General features: G+C 40.2%; 1 protein-coding gene across 2 annotated transcripts in view; it reads right to left on the bottom strand.

The window, feature by feature from the left end:
- Positions 1 to 26,407, bottom strand: part of EMC2 (ER membrane protein complex subunit 2) — a 64,698-nt gene that overhangs the window by 11,125 nt on the left and 27,166 nt on the right. For both annotated transcript variants that reach the window (XM_067537393.1, XM_067537394.1), the window contains exons 6-9: positions 8,852 to 8,937; positions 8,641 to 8,700; positions 5,785 to 5,866; positions 1,066 to 1,176 (exon numbers count right to left, since the gene is read on the bottom strand). In XM_067537393.1, coding sequence (XP_067393494.1) covers positions 1,066 to 1,176; positions 5,785 to 5,866; positions 8,641 to 8,700; positions 8,852 to 8,937 — 339 coding nt within the window. The remainder of the gene's footprint in view (positions 1 to 1,065; positions 1,177 to 5,784; positions 5,867 to 8,640; positions 8,701 to 8,851; positions 8,938 to 26,407) is intronic.

Below are 26,407 nucleotides of genomic sequence, written 5' to 3'. Positions count from 1 at the left end.
TATAAATATTGAACATAGCTTCATTAGAGAAGTTTCCATTATCATAAACACATAAGGAATAATTGCTTGCTTTCAGAAAATTCTCAAAAATAATTACACAACTTCTGACTGCAGAAGCAGAGACTCTTCATGCACTCTGGCAGCAGCAAATCCCATTGCCACTTAGTAATGAAGAAGTAACAGATTTAGGAAAAAAGGTTTTATTTTACTGATAATTTGGTCTCATTCATGGATAAAAATTCAGTACCTGAGAGTGACCTAAATAGAAAGGGAAGATATTACATATCGTATGTTTGATTCACTACCAAACTTCTAATTGACAGCGAGTGTCCACTAATTTTTTTTTATTCCTAAATAAAAACACCTTGTTAAATTAAGATTAAGACAATCCTGCAATAATAAATATAATTGTTAAAAGTGCATACTCTTACCATTAATAACTCAACCCCAAAAATGCATGTAAATGGTAAGTTAAGGTTAAATAAATAATAATTCTAATACCCTCACAGTTCACTTTATCCAGTGTATTCCTTTAATGTTACTTTTCAAAGGTGAATTATTTAAAATGTCAGCATTTCATTTACACTAGGCTTCCTCTGTTGCTCCCTGGGTGGAGCTGAACTCGTGTTGGACACACTGGAGAAATTTTTGCAAGGTTTCTGTAGTACAGACAAGGTTATAGAATAATCACACCTTTTGCAATTAAATTCCCATACAAAAACAAAGCCACATTATAGTGCATGAACCAGATCTCAAAGCCCTTCTTTATATAGAAGGTTGAAATGTCATTATCCCATTTGATATATAAGAAACTAAGGGCACAGATGGGTGACGTGAAGGTCAGGGGTAGAGCAAGAAACAGAATGCAGGTCCTCCTGCATCCCATTGATTTCAATGGGTATGGGAGCAAGCCCTGAATGCGTTGGCCTAATAAAACTGTTCACTACTGATATTTAACTCTCATACAAATCGACAAAACTGTTACGTTAGACTAGGAAGATTACTGAATTTTAAATGACAACACACACACACACACACACACAATAAGTATGACTTCAAACTCACCATGTATAGTCCAAATAAAGCTCTCATGTTTCTGTTGTTCAGTTTCAATGCTTGTGCAAAATATTTTCTTGATAATTCGAGATTTTCAAGCCCACCTTGGGTATATTTAACCTGTTAAAAGTATACATTGATTAAACATGTTTTATTTTACTACTTTGAAAACTGCAGTAGATAGATATTTTCTATCTGAATCAAAGAGATTATAGAAACTACTCTTAAGGTTGTTAAAACTCATCTAAATCTTGAATGTCATGAAACACAACATGAAAAGCATTAGCCTGTGAGGAATCTGATCTTTTTAATAATCAAATTTACAAAAAGGATGCTCTCACTATTAAAAAGCCACTGCTATTTTAAATGTCATTCACTGATAGAATAAAGGAGAAAATATTTAGACTCGAAAACAATGAACTTACTTTATACTTATGGGAGTGTCTTACATAAAACACACAAAATCCAGTTTTGTGTAAATCCAAAGTAATTCCATTGTCCTGACTGGAATTACACAAAATTTAAACAAGAACAACCAGTATCAGAGTGTGGCTCTTACTGTTGGATTCTCTTATGCCAAACTATTTTTACATATAATTTTTAAAGGGTTACTCTGTAATTCATTAAATCAATTAATTCCCATTATTACGTTAGCTAGAGAAGGAATACATACTTGAAGATGTATTTTAGAAAATTTGGATTTCTAGAAACCACAAAGTGATATAAGCAGACTTTGAAATTTTAACAATTATCTAATATTTAGTCCATGTACACAGAATGAATTACACAGTATTTACTCCCACTAATAACAGTGCCACTTCTTTAAAGTTTAAAATCTGGAATCTAGTGAATATTGCTAAATTTTTAGTGCCAAATCCTGTAATTTTTTCCCAGTGCTCTGTCAGGCAAGATTTCCTATGAAGGAGGACTGCAAGATTTAGCTACTTGACTGTACCAAAAGCAAAACATACTTCTCAAGAAAACCATTAATATTAAGTAAATGTTTAATTTTTCATGCATTTAGTTTTGAAACTTTATTGAAGAGCAGAAACACTTCACCAAACTTAGTTTATTTCAATAAAAAATTGTAGATTTAACAAATGATAGTTTTGTTCTTATTTACAATTTAGTAATAGTAGTAGTCCTAGGAAAGAATGGTTACTTTCCTTGTAACTGTTGTTCTTCGAGATGTGTTACTCATGTCCATTCCCAATTTAGGTGTGTGTAGTTGCCACATGCACCGATGTCAGAAACTTTTTCCCCTTAGTGGTAGCTGTACCAGCCGGCTCTAGCGCCCCCTGCAGTGGCGCACACATGCGCCCACATATAGGCGCCGCCGGCCCCCCCTCCCTCTCAGTTCCTTCTTGCTGGAACTGCAACTGAGGAGAAGGCGGGCGGGTGTGGAATGGACATAAGCAACACATCTCAAAGAACAACAGTTACAAAGTAAGTAAACATTCTTTCTTCTTCAAGTGCTTCCTCGTGTCCATTCCCAATTTAGATGACTCACCAGCAGTATCTCCGGAGGCAGGCAGGCAGTTCAGGGTCATGACCTTTGAAGCACCGCTCTACCAAAGCTAGCGTCCTCCCGGGCTTGCTGCGTCAGCGCATAGTGGGACGCGAAGGTATGTATCGATGACCAGGGTGACGCTGGCTGGATTGGGGGTGGGGAAGGGGAATTTATTATGTTATTTAACATCAATACGTCAGAATCATAATAATTCATGTGAGATATGCCATGTCAGGTACTGTTAGAAAGGCTATAATGTATTAAGTAAGATGATAATGTTTATGTTCGTGTGTTATATGTGTAATGGAAGTTATGGATATGTTTGATATATCTATATTTCAAATTGTGCTGTGTCTGGGCAACACCCAAGACAGGATGGCTGCAGAACAAGCCTGCTTAATGGCCAATTAAGAAATTCACAGGTACAATGGGCCAGGAGAGGAAGCCAGGGATATACCTGATGAGTCACCAGTCACTCACGTGACCCTGGACTCCATCTTATTCCTGTAAATTTCCACAATCAGCATGGAAAAGGCCAAAGGACATAAAAGGCAGCTGCACCACATCCATTTACTCTTCAGTCTTCAGCCTACCTCTTGATCAACTCATCTACAACTGAACTGAAACTGTGAAACAAAAAGACCCATACAGATACTGGATGTACACCAGAGGGACTATACAAGCCTGCAAACTCCACAATTCTATTAGAAACCTGATATATATGGACTTTCAAATCAATTGTATTGCTTTAATCCTTTAACATTTCTCTTATAGTTTGGCTCTTTCTTTTTATAATAAACCTTTAGTTTTATTTACTAAAGGATTGGCTGGCAGCGTGGTATGTTGGGTAAGATCTAAACTTATATTGATCTGGTACTGTGGTTGACCCTTTGGGGTCAGGAGAAACCTTTTTGGTAAAAGCATAGAGTTTTAAATAACTGATCTCTTTACTGGACCTAGTGGCCGACTGGGAGACAGAGACTGAAATGCAGTAAAGGGGACTATGTATATTTTTATTTTGGCTTCTTGATAACCAGTGTGGGGAATAGAAGCACTGTTTGTGGCTGGTTGGGAAGTCTCACTTCAGTGTCACCCACCAGTGCTGGGAGAACCTGCTCTCCTTTTACAGCCTGCCCTGACCTTCTCATTTTCAGGTGGCTACCCTAGGCACGGATGTGTCACAACCAGGTTGCTGCCCCACAGACATCCAATATAGGGACATGCGTCTGGAAGGCCGCAGAAGATGCCTGCACCTTCGTCGAATGGGCTGTCAAGGACACCGGAGGTGTGATTCCCGCCTCATAACAGGCCCGGATGCAGGCTGTGATCCATTTAGAAATATGCTTCGAGGAAACCGGTAAGCCCTTCATCCAGTCTGCAACTGCCACAAAGAGTTGAGTAGAGCAACAGAAGGACTTAGTCCTGTCAATATAAAATGCCAGGGCCCTCCTCACATCAAGAGTGTGCAAGCGTCTCTCCTCACTGGAGTTGTGCGGCTTGGGGCAAAAAACAGGCAGGAAGATCTCCTGATTCAGATGAAAATGGGAGAGCACTTTAGGCAGAAAGGCCGAATGAGGTTGTAGCTGGACTTTGTTCTTGAAGAACACCGTATATGGTGGCTCTGACGTTAAAGCCCTGATCTCAGACACTCGCCTGGTGGATGTGATAGCAACCAGGAAGGCGACCTTCCATGACAGGTATGTAAGGGAGTACGAGGCCATGGGCTCGAAGGGCGGTCCAGTAAGTCTGGAAAGGACCAAGTTTAAGTCCCAATGAGGAGCAAGCTCCTTTATCAGTGGGAAAAGCCTTTCCAGCCCTTGAGGAACCTAGTCGTCATTCCATGAGAGAAGATTGTTCTTCTTTCTAACAACAGGTAAAGCAAATATGGCTGCCACATGGACCATGACTGACGAGAAGACCAATCCCTCTTGTTTCAAATGGGGCACATATTCCAGGATTGTAGGGATTGATGCCTCCATCGGGGGCACGCCACATTCAGTCACCCAGTAGGTGAAGCGCTTCCACATGGCCCTATAGGCAGACCTGGTCGATGGCTTTCTGCTCTCCAGGAGCACCCGCTGAATCTGGGTTGAAAAGGCTTGCTCCCCCTGGTTCAGCCATGGAGCATCCAAGCCATCAAGTGGAAGGAGACCAGTTCCGGGTGGAGCAGGCAACCTTGATCCTGGGACAGAAGGTCCAAGCGCAGGGGCAGGGTCCAACGTCTGTGACCTGCCAGCTCCACCAGTATCCCAAACCAATACTGTCTGGGCCACTCTGGTGCCACCAGGATAATCTGTGCCTTGTGCCTCTTCACCTTCAGGAGGAACTTGTGGATCAGAGGTATCAGTGGGAAGGCGTGCAGGAGCACCTCTGACCAGGGGAGGAGAAAAGTGTTGTTGATGGAGCCTGCACTGAGACCCTGGCGGGAGCAGAAGCAACAGCACTTCCTGTGGGCCCTCGTGGCAAAGAGGTCCACTCGGGGATTGCCCCACCTTTGGAAGATACAAGACGCCACCTCCGGGTGGAGGCACCACTCGTGGTGAGAACAGAAGGCCCTCTTACACTTCTCACTGACATGGGCTTCCCCCAGACACTTTAAACAACTTTGATGAGGGTTGCTCCTGGGTATAGGCTTCTTACAGGAAGCGCAGGGTTTAAACCCTGGGGACTGGGACATGCCCCAACCCTGGAAATCTAACTACTAACAACTAGAACTAACAGTAATGAACAAGTAACTATATACACTAAAAATGATGACTACACCCCTAGGGAGATGAGAATAACTTATGAAGGCAAGAACGCTCCAGCACCATCACTGGCGGCAAGAAGGAACTGAGAGGGACGGGATGCTGCCGGCGCCTATATGCAAGCGCATGTGCACGCCACTGCAGAGGGTGCTAGAGCCGACTGATATGGGTACCACTAAGGGAAAAAAGTTTCCGGCACCTGTGCATATGGCAAGCACACACACCTAAATTGGGAATGGACAAGAGCAAGCACACAAAGAAGAATTTATTTTTTAAAATCACATCTCATTACTCAATATGCAAAGTTTTATCAGATGTTTTAACCTGATGCCTCTTCTTTGTACTTACTTAAAATCCCAAAGCAGAAAAATACTAAAAAGAAATAAATTTTATTCCATTCATGTTACCCCCCACTAGTAGCAAAACCAGAACATCTATTCAAACACAACTGATTCTTTTGAAAATACTTACTTCAGCAAATTGCTGACAATACAAGTGATTATGTGGATTAGTCATCATAAGCTCCTCCAAACAGAAGGCCGCCTTTGCATAGCTGAAGGTACATCAAAAAAAGAAAGTGACATAAAACAAACTGCTGATTTAATAAGTGTATAGATATTTGCTAGCGTATTCTTTATATTTCCATATTTTTAGCCGTCCTTATTATAATTATAAATTACGTTTCAGTATTTCATGAGATTTATGATCATAAGACAGAATTATTTTTTTAAATTAAAGATTTTGATTTTTATATAAAGTCATAATACCTACTGAACTGACATAAGTTGAATGGAAATGACCCAATACTGTTGTTAACTCACGTTTCTTCCAGAAGCCTATGTACTGAAGTTATTTAAGGATTCTACATCCAACAGTACAATGACTTCTCAAAACCCCAATATATATATTATACATACTACAGCCAGTGAACTATTTACAGATTTTCACCGGTATTGAGTATACATCATGTCTCATTTTAATGGACTTGGCATATGTAAACAATTAATGTAGGATGTGAACACTTAGACACCGATTAAGCAGCGATGGGTACCAATGTAATAAACAAGACACCTTCTGGTGCTTTTTCAAAACTTAAAAAAAACCCAAACTGCTACAAATAATTTGATTAATTTTAAAGACAAGCTACCACAGTTTTGTTTGAAGAAAATATCTTAAGTTATTTTGATGTTTCATAAGCCATCGAAAATTATGGAGTAAGGCTTTGATTCTGGAATTAACCCCATGCAAGGTCTGCCCTTTTGGAGTTAATTGTAAGACTAAAACTTAACATTTTAACGTGAATACTTCTGAATCAAACCTACCAGTCTGCACACAAATACAACATACTATACCAAATTAAATGGAAATATTTATACCATTCCAAAAGAGGAAGTTACCACTCTTTTCTTTAATGAAGACTGTATTTTTTTTAAATAAAAATTAGCAATTTTGGTCCACAATTTACTCATAATTTCGTGGTACACATATTTACCATTATATATTATCATGCCTTAAGAAAAATGCCCCTGATTTCAGCTTACACATATATGGATGGCCACTCCAAGGCCCTTTACTTGGGCTCTGGAGATGCACAAGGTTCCTCACTAATGGATCAGATTGCAGGACTGGGGACTACTCACACTCAGGGTATGTCTTCACTGACGGCGGTAAATTTGCCGTTATCAGATCAATCTATCCGGATCAATTGAGTGCTCAGTGAAGACCCTCTCAATCGATCCGGAAGTCAACGCATTAAAACAATCCCCTCAAGTGGCATAGCGCTGCGTCAACAGGAACACATTTCCCGTCAGTGCAGCACAGTGAAGACACCACGTAGAAGAGGAATTACGAAGTTGACGGGACTTACGCAAGCTACTCTGCATAGCTTGCATAACTCCTGTCGACTGCCGCCGAATTTCCAGGTAGGTGTAGACCTGGCCTTAAGATAAGTATGTGCATAGATCTTTACAGGATCAGGGCCAAAATTTGTAACTTTAACTAGTTTCAAAGTCAAAACAGAATTTATGACACAGCTAAGAAGGGCAGGCTGATCGCAATTATTTCCTAAAAAAATTACTTTCAGCTGTTTCTCAGCCAAGAATTTGCATTATTTCATAGCCAATTCTCTTGAAAACTATTTATTTGATAATGCTCATGGGTATACATTTCAATGTGGTCCAATTTTTCAATAAACTAAGAGACAAATTCCATACACTATTACTTAAATTTTTTTTTTTTGAAAAAAGCAGAATGTCAGCAAAAATCTACAATTGAAACTGGAGAAAGAAATAATCATGTAGCTATAGCCTCAACTATGTTACATATATTTTTATAGATTGCAATAAAAAAAAGTTTTTTGAACCATTTGGTTTTCCTAGAACTGTTGCTGGCACATTTCCCAAAAGAAATGGAAAATCCAGGCACTAAAATTGTAGATCTATAGAGAGTCAGAAGATCAGAGTGTTAATTTTATTTCTTTTATATGAGAACTGGGACTAATTTTTCCAGCACAATGAGAATGGCCACCTTTTCCCTGAGAATCTCATTCTTTTACTACTTTCTGGAAAGGAAGGAAGGAAGGAAACAATGTGATATAATTCAGGCTGGGCTGAAGAACTAAAGAGAAAAAAATGACATGCCTCTGGATGGAGGTTAGAATTAATGCTGCAATATTAGAAAACTTGAACTAAGGCTTTGAGCTAATCCTCTCACACTGGGATTTCCTCCTGTCACTACAGCAATAAAAAAAGCTAACAAAAACATTAAATATCCAATAAGCAAGTTCCTACAACATTCAACATTCTTGACTGCACTGTGTTTTGTACCCAGGCGACCAAATGCCCCTACTTTGGACCCATTTTCTTTTAAAAAGAACAATGGTAAACGCAAATAATTTTTATGATGTCCATCTACAGAAGTCTCCTAGAAATCTACTGAGAGCATTAAATTATCCACAGATATTTTGTGCAGACTCCTAACATTTAAAATTTAGATCTAATGAAGAACATTATCCAAACAGTAAATTCTGAGAAACATGATTCAATTCTTCTCTACACCAACATAATTCATTTTAAACAAAATTAGGTCAAAATACTCCCCTCCCCGGCTTCTCACCCCATTTGTTAAATCCTTTATATTTTTAAATAAAATTTAAAGAATTTGCTAGCCACCTCAAGTTCCTAATTGGCTTATTATGTTCTTTGTCATACAGGAATCCAAACTGTATACTTCTAAGACAAGCCTTCAGAAACAATCACTATGGATTTTGATTCACATAGAGAAGATTTCAACCTAGCACTTCTTATGTAGACATAACAAACAACTTACTCATGTTCATTGATGTAAAGTTCTGCAAGTTCATGCCAAGCTTCTTGGTCCCCAACAAATCTGGATGGGGAGAAATTAAAAAAAAGCTTGAGTAGAGATTCTGTAAATGAACAGCATGGAAGCAAAGCGTAAATCAAATGCAAATTCCATTTTAATTAAAAAGATTTATCAGAATAGCAAAACATAATCCTTATTCTTATAAAACACTCACTGTTCCAGATACTCATTCAGCTCTCGGATGGCCTCAACATTTTTCCCCTGGGCTTTTCGAATGGCAATCTTACGCTTTCTTGTTGCCTATGGGTTGACATTGATAAAGGATTAGGCTCTCATAATTCCCTGGGTTTTTGTAAAGAAGGCAATTTGACTGTGCAAATTATTATCTCAATGCCAGTGGAATTCCACTGCAGAACAACCACTTAGCTGGAGTTTATAAACAAACCCTATGACATCCCACTGGGAGATTTGAAAACTCCTCTTACAATCACATTACATATGCTTTACTTTGGATGCACAAATTGTATGCATCATTTCATCCAAATAAGTGACTGTCCAGATTCTGATAATTACAAAGCAGCAGGAGGATGCTAATCTTTATCCAGCCTAAAGTCTCCCACCCTATCATTCATAAGAACTGTATTTTAGGGTTAGGTGGTCGCTAGAGATTAGAGAATCCCACAGTGGCATTTTGATTACCACTGTATAAGAACGGTTCTCCATAACTTTTAAGATTTTTTAAATGAAGAGCTAAATGTCACTTCTAAGTATTGTTGTATAAAACTGTAGTATCTTCATAATCAAGTTTTCATCATATCAAGAACATAAAAAATAATTTAGAATATAAAGTCATAAAAAATGGCTACTGCATTTATTTGTACCCTTCATTTTAAATGATTCATGTGACAAACATGCCAAGCTTTTCCAAAATTAAACTTTCTTTTCTGAGTGTGTGGAAAATACATTTTAACAGAAACAATATAAAAACAAAAGATGGAGGTATTGCATTGTAATAACGTTTCACACTTCCTCTCTCTCCTCCAGAAGAGAAAATATACAGCATTTTAGTAATTCATTATTCTGAACAGTATATATGCACACATGGCTTTCTAAAGTGTGCTGACACAGTTCTCTAAGGAAGATTTTCCATTGACTTCAGTAGGCTTTGGATAAGCGTATAAAGGTATGGATAATTATAAGAGGTAAAAAAAAGAGGGATAGAAAAAATACACAGTGGCCTAATTCTATGAGTCTCCCCAGCCATCTGCTCCAAAACCCTATATCATACCATAAAACACCTCAGCATGCCCTGAAAATCATCAGATCTGGGCTCTGTCAGATCAAGAGACCAAGCAGGGAAGCAAGTTCCAGAGTGCAGTCACCTCACAAAGAATGTACTACCAACAACACTCCAACCTAGTCATTTAAATTATTGTCCCTTGAAATGATCATAAGTACTGCAGTGCAGATTTACATGAAGAGGCATTTTGCTCTCTGTCATGCATGCACTCATGCACCCCACCCGATCTGGTGGCAATATCCACACAAAATTTCAGTATCCCTTATTTCCTCTCCCCATTCCCTTACTGTTGCTCATCACCCTGACCTGTCACATCTAAAATTTAGATTGCACACTTTGGGGTTAGGACCATGTCATCTGTACTGTATCTCCACATGCCCTTTGGGTGCTATCAAGCTATTAATCGTAATTTTATAGGCCATTTAATAAATACATTTACCATGTACTTTCGACAGCCTCACCTGCCTTCTCTGCACCAACCCATCTTCTTTGAGAAAGATCTTAACATTCCAAATAGCTGCTTTTTGCCTGTCCCGCCTCAGCTCTTCTTAAAAAAACAACCCATGTACCATTTTTCTTCCTTCTTTTCCCACAAGTGTAGAATTCCTCCCCCAAACTGAGCTGAGCCTCAGGATGGGCTTTATTAAATCCTGGACCTGTAAAAGTTTTACATGCTGATCTCTCATGAATAGGGCTATAATTTTCACATAAATTGTTTTAGTAAATTTCATAGCATTTTCCTCTTGCCTATGCTAAGTCATGGAAAGGTAATCAAAGGCCGCCTCCCTGGGAGTCCTCAAGGAAACCACATACCCCATAATACCATGTTCATACATATTTTGACATGAATATATAAAATTAGAGAAAATGAGTAACAAAAGTAAATCATGTAATAAAAAGAAAATCTAGATGCATGGAAATGGACAATTGTTCAATAATTTTTACCTCACTTTTTATTAAATTAAATATTATTATTTATTAAATTAAAAGAACTGTTCATTTCAGACTTTGAGATCATATTTCTACCTTTACTTCTTTGTGCCACATCACACATCATCCCAGTCACATAGTCAAGCATGTTCTAGTGCAGTCTCTACATTTTTTGGCTACCCATAATCCTTTATTAATCTCTTAATTACATACTCATCCTTTCAGTATTTGTCCTAATTTAATTTCTTCCTGGCTGGAGGCCAGCACATAAAGTTCACTGTAACAGAATTCATGATCATGAAAAAACAGAACAGAATGAGAAATAAACTTGACACTTATTTAAAGTTTATTCTCTTTTATTAACTTTGGCCCTCCAGGATTAAGTGAAAACTTGAGCAAGTCTGAAAAGAATCAATGCAAATTCTGTAATTATGCTCCAGAGGAAGTGATAACTAATCAAATCCCAGGGTTAGGTTAGACTAGTACTTAGAAGATAAACCTCTAATTTCTCACAATTTTCCCTCTATTGTTAGTAATATAGTAGGTTTAATTCTTTCCTTTGAGTCAGTACTGTATCAAAATACAGCGTAGATCTCAGTATTAAATTTCAGGTGTGATGCAGAACTAAGGTCTTGGCATCACTGGAATTTTTGTTGTAGTTTGTATATGGTGCCATAGTACTTAGGAAAAATAAAAGATGAAGTCGTTGCCCAGAAGAGATTACAATCAACTTTCATACAATAAATAAGAGTGAGAGTAACAAGTACATGGGCTAGATCAGGGGTTCTCAAACTGGGGGTTGTGACCCATCAGGGGGTCGCGAGGTTATTATAAAGGGGGTTGCAAGCTGTCAGCCCCCATGTATGCCGGTAAGGATGGCATGGCATGGCATGGCATGGCCTGGGGTCAGGAGGGAGGATCATCACATGTCTTCCGGGGGGTCATCATAGTCTGAAATATTTTCAAAGGAGATCTCAGCAAAAAAGTTTGAGAACCCCTGGGCTAGATAGATAAGGGAGGATGAATACTTAATGCGTAAGGCCATCTGGTTACTCCTATTGATAATGCATATCTCTTAGAGATTCCACAAGATATTTTAAAATGCTATTTTTCTTATTCTTTAACCAAAAGGAGGATGAAGGTCTGTGGCATCATGATAGAAAGGAGTTTTGAAGAACGACTTGGAAGACAGAAAGAACTGCTTGAAAGCACTGGAAACTCCACATCGAGGCATGCTGCTAGGGCAGAACAAAGGGTAAATGAATTACAAGAGCCAAAGGATCTTGAAGGCAAGGACATTGTGCTTTGGGACTTAAATTTAATTCAGAAATACAGAGAAAGCTGCCAAAGGGTTCTGAAGAGGAACTGTACACAATCAATGTGGAAGATCTACTCTCAAGAGCAGTCATATTAATCCATGTACTCTAGGCAAACTACAATGTGAGTAATAACGTTGATACTTCTACTTTTAATAGGAGTTGTGTGGCTAAATCACTAATTGGCTTTGAAAATCTCTAGCATTATTTAAACACAGCAGCAACATACTTTATACCACTTTCCTCAGTTTAAATTTGTATAATGAGGTGACTGAAAAAATATTTGTGATGAAATATAAACAAAGGTAACAGACAAAAAACAATGTATTTAACATAGCTCACGTCAACAGTTTGCAGAGATTTGTCTTTATTTTGGCTGTTTCCTTAATAAAATTAAATTAAATTAAATTAAAACAAAAAAATAATACCTAGCTCTTGTGTAATGCTTTTCATCAGTAGATCTCAAAGCTCTTCACAAAGGAGGTCAGCATAATTAACCCCATTTTACAGATCAGGAAGCTCAGGCACCGAGAGGGGAAGTGACTTGCCCAAGGTCACCCAGCAGGCCAGTGGCACAGCTGGGACTACAACCTAGGTTTCCTGTCTTAGTCTAGTGGTTTATCTGCTGAGACACGCTGCCTCCAGTTGAAAGAAATATTGTTTCTACATTTGTAACAGAAGGAATAATGTGTGTAAGATTGTACTACAGGAGGCAATATTTAATCTAAACCATTTAGACACTGAAAACAGTGCAGAACACAGCATCTTACTTATTGAGCAGGGCATCCGCAGGTAGTATGACACTAGTGCTCTGGCTCTGCACTGGTTGCCTATAAGTCTCTGAGTGGAATTTAATGTGTGGGTTATGACGTATGAAGACCTACAGAGAAAGGAGATTTTCTTGTAGGTGACAGGCTGGTGGAGTTCTTTTCTGAATAATTATTTTAATGATGGTGAGTGAGAGACTACACCGTTGCATAGCTGTATTTTTATTATTTAAATCAAAATAAATAAATGCTCAGTTACAGAAATTAGTTCTGTAGCTACAAGAGGAAAATAAACACTCCCCTCCCCCCCCATTTTAAAATGTAGCTTTTGGATAACGTTCTCCAATAGGTAATTAATTTAATGCCCTGAAAAAACAAAAAATCAAGAGACTGAACTAAAGAGAAAAAAAAGTGTTTGGGGACTTAAATTAGTTGTTTAATACAGCAAGCCGACCAATGCATTCAACAACTTTATTTGCAACAACTGACAGAGCAGACAGCTAACTCTCTCAGGGTATGTCTACACTGCCGAGTGAAGTCGACTTTCAGCAGCCGATTTTTAGAAGTCGCAGCAGCGTGTACACACCATGCTGTTTGTGCAGGTCTCATGCGTCCACACTCATCATGCTTATTTCCACTTTCAAAGCAGCCTAGCTGCAGTGGCTGTTGGGACGAGTGTCATCGTCACATGATGCAACGCTGCTTCTCCCTCCCTTCTTTCCCCAAACAAACGGGAAAAGTATTTTCACGCCATTTTTTTACTCCACGCGCTCGCCATTGCTGCGGAGACATGGAGCCAGCTCAACTCTGCACTATTATTGTGAGCGTGACAAATACATCATGGCTTATCGAGTATTTTCGAAGTAGAGCAAGAAGCCAAAGCACAGGCAACAGCGATGCCACCGAGGCTGCCCTGCTACAAGCCACCGAGCAGAACAATTCCTGATTGCTGCAGGCTGTGACGCATCATCTGCAATCCGAGGAGCTCCACTTCTGGTCCTGGGAAACAAGCAGTGACTGGTGGGATTGCATCATTTTGAAGGTGTGGGATGATGAGCAGTGGCTGCAGAACTTTTGAATGTGAAAGGCCGCTTTCTCTGAACTTTGTGAAGAGCTCTCCCCAGCCCTGAAATGCATGAATACTTGATTGAGACCAGCTCTGACAGTGGAAAAGAGAGTGGCCATCACTCTGTGGAAGCTAGCAACGCCAGACTGTTAGTGGTCAGTTGGGAATCAATTCGGAGTCAGTAAATCCACCATGTGAGTAGCTGTGATTCAAGTATGTCATGCCATTAATAGACTTCTGCGAAGAAGGGTAGTGACTTTGGGAAATGTGGAGGACATAGTGGAAGGCTTTTCTGCAATGGGGTTCCTAAACTGCGGTGGGGCGATAGATGGCACGCACATCCCTATCTTAGCCCTGGACCACCTTCCCTCAGAGTACATAAATTGAAAGGGATATTTCTCAATGGTGTTGCAGGCCCTTGTGGATCACAGGGGACTCTGCACAGACATTAATGTGAGGTGGTCTGGAAAGGTGCATGATGCGTGCATCTTTAGGAGCTCAGGTCTGTTAAAAAAGGACACTTCCTTTCCAGACCATAATATAAATATTGGCGATGTTGTAATGCCAATAGTGATCCTGGGTGAACCTGCCTACCCATTGCTCCCATGGCTAACGAAGCCCTACACCAGGCACCTGGACAGCGAGAAGGAGTGTTTTAATAATAGGCTCAGAATGGTGATGGAATATGCATTTGGACATTTAAAAGCGCACTGGCAAATTCTGCTCACTTGGTTAGACCTCAGTGAAAAAAACATCCAAATAGTTATCTCTGCCTGCTGTGTGCTCCATAACGTCTGTGAGACAAAGGGGGAGAAGTTCCCATTGGGTTGGGTTGTGAAGACAGATAAGCTGGCCGCAAATTTTAAGTAGCCAGATGCCACTGCAACAATGAGAGCCAATCGTGGAGTGCTGCGGCTCAGGGAAGCATTGAAAAACCGCTTTTGCAACGAGACACAACAGTAATGTGCGTTGCTTATCTGTGCTGTGCTTTCACTTTGCATCCCCAACCCATCCCTCCACAAACCAGTTCCCTCTCTTCCCCTCCCCCACCACTCCAGTCCCCTCCTCCTACCCCCACCCTTTATTCCTTTCTTATCCATATACAAACAGTAATGAAATGTGATGCAGTATGTTTTCCCCCACAGCCATCCCCCTCCCCCTCTGATCCATTTCCTCCCCCCTTTATTACATCAATAAATAAATAAAGAGCAATGAATTGGAAGGCAGTATATTCTTCACTGGTGATCCTTCACATGGGGGGGGAATGGAATAGAATGGAATTTTCCACAGGCATTTTGTGGGGCCAGGAGTACACAGCCCTTTTCGGCTGTGAACATTGGAAAGAATCACACATCTCCACTCCTTAAAAGGGCCATCACCTCTTTCTGCTCACCTCAACTGGCGAGGAGTGCAGCACGTACTGCACCCTGCTCAATCTCCTCCTAGACTGCTTTGGGTGGGAGCTAGGAAAGACTGTGTTAGCTTAGAGTTTTGAAGGGGCTGTAGAGGAAGTCTTTCTTGCTGCTGAGATTCCTGAAGCTCAACCAGATGCCTCAACATGTCTGACTGACCCTGCATTATACGCAGCATCTCTTCTTGTGTTGAATGCTCATACTCCTGTGCTGCCTTCCTGTTGTCTATGTTCATGTTCAGTTTGTCAGATAATGAAATCCTCCACACTCTTAGCTCTGTGTCAGCAGCCGTGGAGGTGTGTGTTTGTTTTTCTCGCTTTCTTATCTGCGACAGGCGGTCTGTAGGAGTATGAGACAGTGGACTGTTGAACGCTGTCCACTGTGAGGGAAGCAAAGCACAAAGGTACCCATTGTTAACTCATCCCATGGATGAAAAGCAATGTTATAATGTAAAAATAAGTTCCCTGAACATTCCCAAGGGAAGGCTACAACCACATTCCATTGTCTGACTGTTGTAGGGTTGGAGTGCTGTTCCAGCCACGGTAAGCAAGGGGCGAATACATTTGTGTTAGTGAAATCCCCAGGCCCATTGCTACACAGGCCCATGCTCCCTATAGCAGCATGAATGTGGGGCTCCCAACTGATCAGGCTTTTAACAGGCAGAAGAAAGGGTGAGGGGTGAGTATGGGTTAACCGTGTCTGGAGTAAAAACATGGGAACCCATCTGCGGATGCCCAAGGACTATAGCAACAACATCCTGCTTCAGGACTTGCAGTGTGCCGACGCAAGAAACCATCCCAGACAGTTCAACAACATGCACTTTAAAAAACTTTATTGGTCATCTACTGTAAATGTGCACCATCTTCCCTAGGTAACCATGAGTAATATCAGCCTGCTGAGGATCACTGAGGTGGAAAGGGAGGATTTGCTGCAAGCAGCTGGCTACAGGCCTGGCCCTTATGTTGCTACGCTGTGTTCCACGATGATGGCTGAACAGTTAATAACGGAGTGGCGGGGGAAAGTGTCCTATCGCAGTGGAAGAAATAAGGCTGCCCGCCCAAGAAACCTTCTTCAAAGGATTGCAGAGTACCTGCATGAAAGCTTCCTGGAGATATGCATGGAGGATTCTCGGAGCATCCCTGTGCACATAAATAGTCTTTTCCGGAATGAACTCAATGCTTAAGCACACCAAGTACGAGGAAGCACAGCACCACCGCCACACACACACCTCTTTTTCCCACTGGCACAAGATTCTGGACAGGGGATATAACCAAAGACATGCAAATTGTAGAACCTACTCACCAGATGTGCCTTCCCCGGCATCTCAGTCAGTCACGGTTTCCTGTATCTATGTGGGATGCTCTTGTGTTGCAAACAGCTCCTGGCTTTCAGGAAGAAGAGATACCACACTCGCCTGCCCCCTGTTCTCCTCATCACATTCCTCCTCCTCGTCCACAGACTCGTCCTCATTCATCCTGGACTCGGATTCCCCAGAGGTATCAACGCTGCATGGTGGCATAGTGGTGGGGTTTCCGCTGAGAATTGCATGCAGCTCCTTGTAAAAGCGGTATGTTTGGGGCGAGAAGCCAGAACAGCTGTTAGCTTCCCTAGTTTTCTGATAAGTTTTCCTCAACCCTTTGATCTTAACGCGGCACTGCTGCGCGTTCCTGTTGTGCCCCTTCTCCACCATGCTGCGAGGTATCTTCTCGTAGATATCCAAATTTCTTTTGCTGGCTCGGAGCTGAGACAGAACAGACTCTTCACCCCCCAGACTGATGAGATCCAAGATCTCAGGTCGGCTCCATGCTGGAGCACGTTTGGGGCATGCAGCCGCTATGATCAGCTATACTGGCAAGCTCTCTTCATGCTGACCAAACAGGAAATGGGAATTCAAAATTTCCCAGGGCTTGCGGGGAGGAGTTATTTCCTGCTTATGTGGCCACAGTGCAGCAGAGTGCGAATGTGCAGAGCAGTCCCAACAGAGCATTACGGGATACCTCCCGGATGTTGAAGGCCCAGTACAATTTGAGTTGTTTGACCACTGTCCTACAGGCCTAGCATAGCTTCAGCTGTTTGCTTGGCTATTCTGACCTCTGTAGCATGACATCTTCCAGTTGGCAGAGACTGAATAACCTTATAGATGTCTCAGTTTCTGCATAGCATGGCATACAAGACAAAATACAGATACTGTATGCTTGCAGCTGCACATAGATAACGGTGATGGGAACAACAAGTTATCCTTGAACATCTGGGGTACACTGTTTTATTGCCAAGGGGCATATTTTTACTCCGCCACTCCTATCACCAGATGTTGTTTTGATGACTCCAATTATCATGGTGAGAATGGAATCTAGTTAAGGGTGGAAACCCAATGTAGGTAATTAGCATATATGATAATGAGAGAGAGATAATTAGGTGAAGGTTGTTTATAGAAGGGTAAAGTAGTCACCATTTAGACAAAGGGGAGCGCTCCATCAACACCTGACTCCGCAGGAGGTGCTGCCGGTTGGACCAGAGGATCCACTGACTGCCTGGCAGGGCGCCTGAAGGAAGCCATTCCTGTATACAGCCTCCTGAGTAACTGCTTAGCTCTCCAAGCTTAGTGAGTATGATATATTGTAGTTAATTTTAGGCTTTGTATCTAACTAGTATATTTATAGAAAACCTTGCATATTAAACCTTATTGATCTTCAAATCGGACGTGCCATGTTTCACTGGTATCCACACTGATCACAAAGTGTCCAGAATCAACACCGGTGACTAATGACATCGATTTACATTGCCCTCTGCCTACACTGACGCTCATTCGACCCACTGAATTCGACCTCAGCACTATGCCACTTGCAGAGGTGATTTTATTAAGCCAAATTTTACCGTGATTTAGGTTGGCGGAACTGACATGCCAGTGGAGATGCATACTTTAGGGGGTCGACGTAAGCTGCGTTATGTCGACCTCCATTGGCAGTGTAGACCAGGCCTTAGTTGACATAAGCAATACAATGTCTACACTGACAATGTCGCCCTAACGACATCGACCTAAGTGCTATGCCTCTCGTCGAGATGGTTTCATTAGGTCAGTGTAGCAGGTGAGTTAAAGCGGCAGGGGGAGCATTGTAGCTTGCACATCTCCATAGTTAGGCTGATGTAAGTTGCCTTACGTCAACTTTGTAGTGCAGACAAGCCCTAAGTCTCTTGAGCACTACACATAATTTTCTGTTTCTAATTGGTTTCCATTACTCAACCCCATCCCCAAACCAAAACAGAACAATTCAGATTTTTAAATCCCCTCCCCCCCCACGCCACCTCCTAAAAAGTGCCTTTTTTGGAAAATGTTGACTAAAATGTCTTATTACAAATGGCAACTCATCTTAAATGAGAGTTCTGGACACTGAAGGACTGTGCTGGCATTCACAGAGAAAGCATAGCACTTGGAAGAACAAAATGCTTTTAAAATGGCATGGAGTAAAAGAAACTGGAGAGTTAATGTATTTTACTGAAGCTTTTTGTTGAAGCTATTTACAATTGTTGGAAAGGATTTGAAAGTAGGGTGTGGCTTTGTTAATAGGTTTACTATTAATTGGTCTAAAGCAGTGTTTCTCAAATAGTGTTCGAGTTGAAGGGTTCTGTGAAAAACCGGAACCGCGCTGCCGAAATCAACACAAATCGCGCACCGCGGAACAGCCGTGAGCGCCGCCGAAACCAGCCTACACCGCGCCACCGAAAAGGGGAAGATTTCCTGGACTTACCGGCGGAGGGTATCACATGGCCGTGCAAGGGTGCCATGGTGAAATATAATTGAGAAACACTGGTCTAAAGGTTTTCAATCACATCAGCAAAATGAAAGGGAAATTTGTCTGAATACTAGTCATGTGTTCAGTAGTGCCAGCCTGAAGTTTTCAAAAAATCATGAGTCAAGCCCATAAAATCATGAAGTTTGATTTTTTTAGAAAACCAAAGATTTTAAAAAATACATTTTCATTCTTTTTATTTGTCCTCGGTTTAAGAGCATTTAGATGCACTCAGGTCATGTTTTCAAACTTTTCCTCTAATGATGAGGGCTAGAAAGTTTACCAAAAAAAGCTGAGATACTCATGTAATCAATGAGACTAACAGCTCGGGCCTTAAGAAAAACACCAAATATCACAAGACTTACATGAAAATTGGGATCTCTGGCAATACTGTGTTCTAACCCTCATTTTGACCTATATTCCCTCTGTAACCTGGAGCGGCAAGTCCTTCTGTGCCTCATTTGACCCTTTGTGAAATGGGAATTATACTCCCCCATCTCACAAGATGTTGTTAGGATGTTTAGTAAGGGGTTGAAGACAGAGAAATAAGTTATTTGCACAATTGGCAAGATTCTCTGTTTTTTACATGCATTAAGTTGAAATATTTATTTTTAGATACAGCTTGACAGACAAAAGCTGTTAATGGTACTTTTACGTACAAGGCAAAAAATAGCAGTTACACTCTAAAAGACTTGACATTTATTTGTTCCAAACACCCAACTGAATACCGTCTTCCACGGCAATGGATATAAAGTCAGTTTATCACTGTCATGCATTTTAATTTGCTTCAGGCAGTATTTTAGCTAGGGAAAGTAAAACCCAATAGATTTAACAAATATAAACATTGTTGAAAAAGTAATAAACTTGCAAATCTCACTTAGTTAATTCAGATTTGGGTTTTTAGTATTTCACAACACATGTTCATCCAAAACTGCCCCAAGAGAAACTAAATTTTAATTACAATGCCATCTCAAAAAACATACTATGATTAAAAGTGTTCTATAAATGCCAGCAAGTATGTAAGAAGAAAAAATAAAAGCTGACTCACTTCAATAGTTAAATTTGAATTTACCTGAAAAAGTACTTCAATTCTTTACATCTCAGCAAAAACACAGATTCTAAGAACAAGTTTGATGTACAAAAGGCTATTTTTTCCTTCCAGTCAAGAAGAATTTCAGGAACAGGACAAAAATGTCTATCATTGCCACAAAAATCTATGTTGTTTGACCATGCAGAACCTATGACATGGAATTCCCCCTATCAATTTCCCAGAGTTTAAAACAAAACACTGGAGCAGTTATTGGCTGACTCTGTGAAGCCAACATTCTTAATGGAAAGATATATGTCATCTTAAAGAAACACATACTATAATCAGTATCATATGGGCTAAGGTGCTTTAGTATGTCACATTTTTTTATTAAACAATGAACCTTTCCAAGCTATTTCTTTAAAAGACTAATAATCCCCAGTCTGGCACAAGAACTAATCCTCCATTTGTCATGATTCTTTTTAATTAGCATTAAGTAGACTAAAAGTGAAGTGAGGATTTGAGCATTTATCAACTTCTGCATTTGATTAGTAAAACATACCAACAACAGTCTGAGATCGTTCTACATTTCATGGTTGGAAGGAGAGCATTAACAGGAGATGGTTTTGCAGTTAATGACTCTCTTACGAGACGGAACTGTTTCACATTTTGTGTAGCTGGTTTCAATGCTACAGAAATTTAATTTTCTGAATTATAAAAAGAATGAAATTCTTCAAAAACAAAATCAAGAATATTTTATTTGTTTTTATCCATGGTTCAAATTCATTTTTATGAAAAGGATTAGTAACATTTTGAATCTGAAGACCAAATCATTTTTTTCAAACTGCGAAAAACAAGGCAGAAGAAAGTGAAAGAATTTTACCGCTGTTCCTAAATGCCACCCCACCCTCAGGGCTGGTTAGAATGGCTCTTCAGTTGATTTGCTCCTTTCCCTCAGAGCTGTACTGTTGGAGAGTACTGTTGGAAAACTGCTGCTTCTCCACAAAGATACCAGAATGTGGAAGTCCCTCAGGATCCCACCTTGGCTTCCTCCTGTTCAAAAGTATGTAAAGCCACTAAGGGATTCTGAGAGCATTTTGGGCTGCAACATGATCAACATGCTGATGACACTTAGATCTAGGACACCTAGATTCAACAGTCTCACTGTTCTCCCTGCCTTTGACAGAAGTAAGGATCTGAAAGTGAAATGTCTGTGACTCAAACAAACAAGATGGTAGCTATGCTTGTTGGGAGAGAGCAGCACTCGGAGAAGTGAGCAGAGGCTGTGTTTGCACTAGCTCAGTGGTTCTCAACCAGCGGTACATGTACCTCTGGGGGTACACAAAGGTCTTCCGGGGATACATCAATTCTTCTAGATATTTGCAACAGGTACATAAAAAGCACTAGCAAAGTCAGTACAAACTAAAATTTCATACTGACAATGACTTGTTTATACTGCTCTATATACTATACACTGAAATGCAAGTACAATATTTATATTCCAATTGATTTATTTTATAATCATATGGCAAAAATGAGAAAGGAAGCAATTTCTCAGTAATAGTGTGCTGTATTTTTGTATTTTTATGGCTGATTTTGTAAGCAAGTAGTTTTTAAGCGAGGTGAACCTTGGGGGTGACGCAAGGCAAATCAGACTCTTGAAAGTAGTCTCAGACTCCTACAGTAGTCTAGAAAGGTTGAAAACCACTTCACCAGCTATTGAGGGTAATATACCTTTTGTTCAAGTTATCCATAGCCTTGATATCCTAATGATGCATCATAGTACCCGGGTTCCCACATAATAACTACATCCAGCTTGTGCAGAATGCAGCTACCTCCATCAAAATGGGGAACACAAGCATGAAAATACATGCTCAAATCCATGTACTGCTTCCTGTTCACATGAACATGCAACCAAGCTGTTAGTGGAAAATATTTTTAAAACACTGGATGGTGTGGGACCAAATCCCGTGTTTGGATGGAATGTCCAAATTCAGCCAGGTACTTAAGTGTGCAAGATGTCCCAGTGAAGTCAGTATAACTACTTGCGTTTGAAGTTAAACACATTTGTAAATAACTTGCTGAATAGGGCCCTGAGTTTAGAAAAGATCATGAACAATGTGCAACTTCAACCCAAATACAGACTTCTGATTGTTTCATGAGGTAGTGCGAAGGCTGGACATCTGATCCAATATAACCTTCTTCACTGGACCACAGCTGTTGCTAGAAGATATAGCCCACTGTCAATCTAAATTAATCTTCTGACTGGCTGAGCTGAAGAATAAAAGGAAAGTTGTCACTTCAGTGGAAGGATGATCCAGTGTTTAGGGTGCTAGTCTGGGTCTTGGGAGATCCAGGATCAAATCTCTGCTCCACCACTTCTGGGAAAGTCATTTAATGCTAGATCCACAAAGCGGTTTAGGCTCAGCATTGCAATGCTTAACTTTAAGGGCCTTGCTGCCCCATGGAATCCTCAGCCCCAAGTTAAGTGCCCAGGCTCCCTATATAATTCATGGGGAGAGTTAGGTGGCTAGGAACAAGATTTAAAAAAGCCAGCATGCTGAGCAGGGAGCTACCTAAGCTAGCTAATAGGAAATGGGAAGGAGAGGGATAGGGCCTAATTCCAGCCCCTAAAAGGGAGTAGGCAGCTAACTCTGGGTTGGATTCACAGCTATGAAGTCAGTTGCCTGAGCCAGGTCAGTCCTTTCTCACGAGAGAGAGAAAGAGAGAGCGAGAGCGAGAGAGGATGATGAGATGGTTGTGGTGGTGGTCTGCCCCCTTATACTGTTTAGCTCAGTGGTTAGAACACTCACCCAGGATGTGGGAGACCCACCCACGTTCAAATCTCCACTTCGCCTGATTCGGAGCACAGACTTGAACTCCCACATCCTTGATGAATGCCCTAACCACCTGGCTCTAGGTATAAGGGGAGCACCAGCACATTCTACTCTGCTGTATTTTGTGTGGGGGCCCAAACCAGTAAACATGTTCTTAGACGGCCTCTGAGAATGCTTAGCAGATGAGGCCCTGCAAGCAAGATAGGAGGGGAAACACTTACTCTGAGGATCCTGCTGGAGCTAAAGTGATAAGCAGCTTGGTGGCATGAGGACTAGAGAAGCTATGCGCAGGCCCATCAGCAAAATTCAGACATCTTGTCGACATTACTGGTGGAAACGTAGGCGCCTACAGCTTTAGGTGGCTTTTGAGCCAGGGTTTGAGAATCTAACTTTTGAAGTTAGCTGCTTAAAATAGCCTAAATCCTCTTGTGGATCTAGCCCTTAGTTTCTCTGTGCCTCTGTTCCCCATCTGTAAAATGGGATAATAGCACTGTTCTACCTCAGAGGGGTGTTACAAGGATATACACATTCAAGATTGTGATGTGTTTACATACTATGGTAATTAGGGACATACAAGTACCTAAGGGAGACAGATTAATAGATACTCTGCTTACTCTGAACAGGTTTACTACTAAATCCTCTACAAAAATACCATACAAAACGTGAGTCGTAATACTCTCAAACCTGTTAGTGGGGATCTTAAGAACTACATTATAAAATATACTGCATAAAATGAAAAATTTATATTTAAGAAGGTTTAAAGATTGAATCTGGCCCCAAATTTTGTTTTTGTAAAATCAAATTTTTAACAATTTTATAGAAGTGTTGCATTTTTTTTTTTTTAAATCCAATAGAAACAGTTAAAGACCAATAATTTACAACCCTTCTCTAGCAAACAAAAAGACTGGATCATAATGCATACACACACAGGGCTGATTTAAGGTTGCTCAGGTAACCTTAATTCTGGCATTTTCCAACTTGAGTGCTTAACATTGCAACCTCAATGGTCTTTTAACCAGTTTGTTTGTTTTTTTAAATGCAATTTCCTAATTTTTTGTTTTAAACTGAAAAATTAGAAATTCTATTTGGAACCATATTGACTTAAAAAGTGGGTCTTCAACAGAGCTCAGATATTATTATCCACTATACAGACCTTTAACACTAGAGCTAATGCAATAAATGATAACAGCAATAGGCTACCATCCTCAGTGTGCACCAGGCCCTTGGGGAGAATGAGACAGACTTTGCCACTGGTTTTATAGCTAAATGCTGACAGCAGAGGATTGCAGAGACTCAGAATCACCAAGTTCAGCTCCAGGTTCTACAGGGGACTGCACACTACGGGGTTTTAGCCCATTCTACTTCTGTGCCCCCAGCCTGTCTCTGTCCCCCTCTGCTCCTATCATCCCACCTGGGCTCCTGCCCCTCTCTCATCCTAGCCACACACTAGATTGTAAACTCTTCAGGACAGAGATTGTCTTACTCTATCTATTCGGTGCCTAGTACAGTGGAACCCGGATCTCAACTGGCCTCTAATTACTACTATAATATAAATAACACAATTTTAACATAGCTCCTATAGTGAGTGGATTACTTTACTTCCAGCTAGAGATCTGAAAGGGAGAATGAAATGTTGTGATGCTTTCACATTTATACAAAACTAAAACCCTATTTCAACCTCCATCCTTAAATAGTTCAATAAAAGAGTAGTGTTGTAGCCATGTTGGTCCCATGATATGAGACCCACAAGGTGGGTGAGGTAATATCTTTTTTTTGGGCCAGCTTCTGCTGGTGAATGAGACAAGGTTAGAGAGAGCTCTTCATGTGATTCTCTTAATTCAACATTTTAAATCTAACAAAAACTGATATGAAGATGTACTTTTGTGTTACATAAATTTGAGTTCATAATTCCATTTACCACAACAGAAAAGTCTGCTGGATCTCAAAAACAAATAATTTCTTAATATTTGTACAATTCCCAAGCATCTTTTTGTCTGAAACTGTCAATCCATGCAGTGTGTGATTTTTACATGACTTGTGTGAACAAATGTCTGTGTTTCACTTACAGTACTTGCCAAACAAGAGAAAATGTTTAATATATCTAAATAACTCCATGTGTCAGCACACCAGAAGAAACTGCTGTACGGCAACCTGAGTGCCAAGACAAACTCAGAAATGGTTTCTTTTTAAAACTCTGAAACATTTATTTTCCTACAGCAGCCACATGTGTGCATGGAAATAATTAACAAGTAGATGACAAACAATTCCAATACTGACAATTTATCAAAAGCTTCTATTTAACTTTCACTCTTCAAATGCAAGACTGAGTCAATCTATTCTACAGCTATCTTAAACAAAAAAACCGCACTTTCACTCTATATTGAACAGAGACTCTTCTATTTTCAGAATCTGAGAAATTCAAGATGTCACACACCTGTTCTCCTATTTCAGTTTACAATATTTTATGCCTTTCACTATTAATGTCTTCTATGTATTTATGATTTTTAATGGAGAAAATCGGAATTAGATAATTTTGTCTAGCATGATGGTTCCTTATTAAAACAAAATTATATATTTAAATAAAAATATCCAACAAACCATGATGATAGCCATTTTGAAACAGCTGAAAAGTGCAACTGCCAAAAATACACACTTCAAAGCCTTATTTATAGTCTGCTCAAATCTTAAATAATGTGAAGCTCCGTTTTCTACTGGTTTCAGCAGATCAGAAAACACGCATCTAGCTGACCTATTCTTGTAAAATGTGGCTGTACTTTAGAAGCATCTTTGCTTTGTTTCAGCATGACTTCTAGAGAAAGCTAAAAGGGTTTGAGAGTTTTCTTCTTTTCACTGTTAACTGTGCAGAATTCGGTGTATCATGAGCCAGAAATTGTTGCATAAAGACACCATTTAATCTGACACCAAATCAGGGACACCATCATTTAAAAGCATGCTGTTCCAACATCCTTTATTTACATTCATTATAACATGTAAGATCCATCTCTTACCAAATGGATTTACATGTATTTTCCAACCATTTGATAGCAGTTGTTGTGTAATCATTTTCACCAAATTATCTCTAAATAGTCAGTTTCTCCATGCTTGTGTGGGTCCTTAAACATGAATAGGAGACCAAGGAAAATAAGTGGACTGCAGAAAAGCTAGAGGAGTTTGAAATCCACTTCTGAAGGTGAACATGTGACCTGCGAATCCTCTGGCCTGTCTAGAATATCTGAAAGTATCAAACTTATTTAAATGCCTAACAAAAATTGAAAGAACAAAAAAATCTTTTAAAAACAAGAGTATACAAGACACTGCAGTACCAGC

The sequence above is a fragment of the Emydura macquarii genome, unplaced genomic scaffold (genome assembly GCF_026122565.2).
Source record: "Emydura macquarii macquarii isolate MOO-44397 ecotype Brisbane River unplaced genomic scaffold, CSIRO-AGI_Emac_v2 contig_383, whole genome shotgun sequence".
Classification (NCBI taxonomy): Eukaryota; Metazoa; Chordata; order Testudines; family Chelidae; genus Emydura; species Emydura macquarii.
Note: the sequence above shows the minus strand (reverse complement) of the source record. Positions and strands in the feature narration are given on the sequence as shown.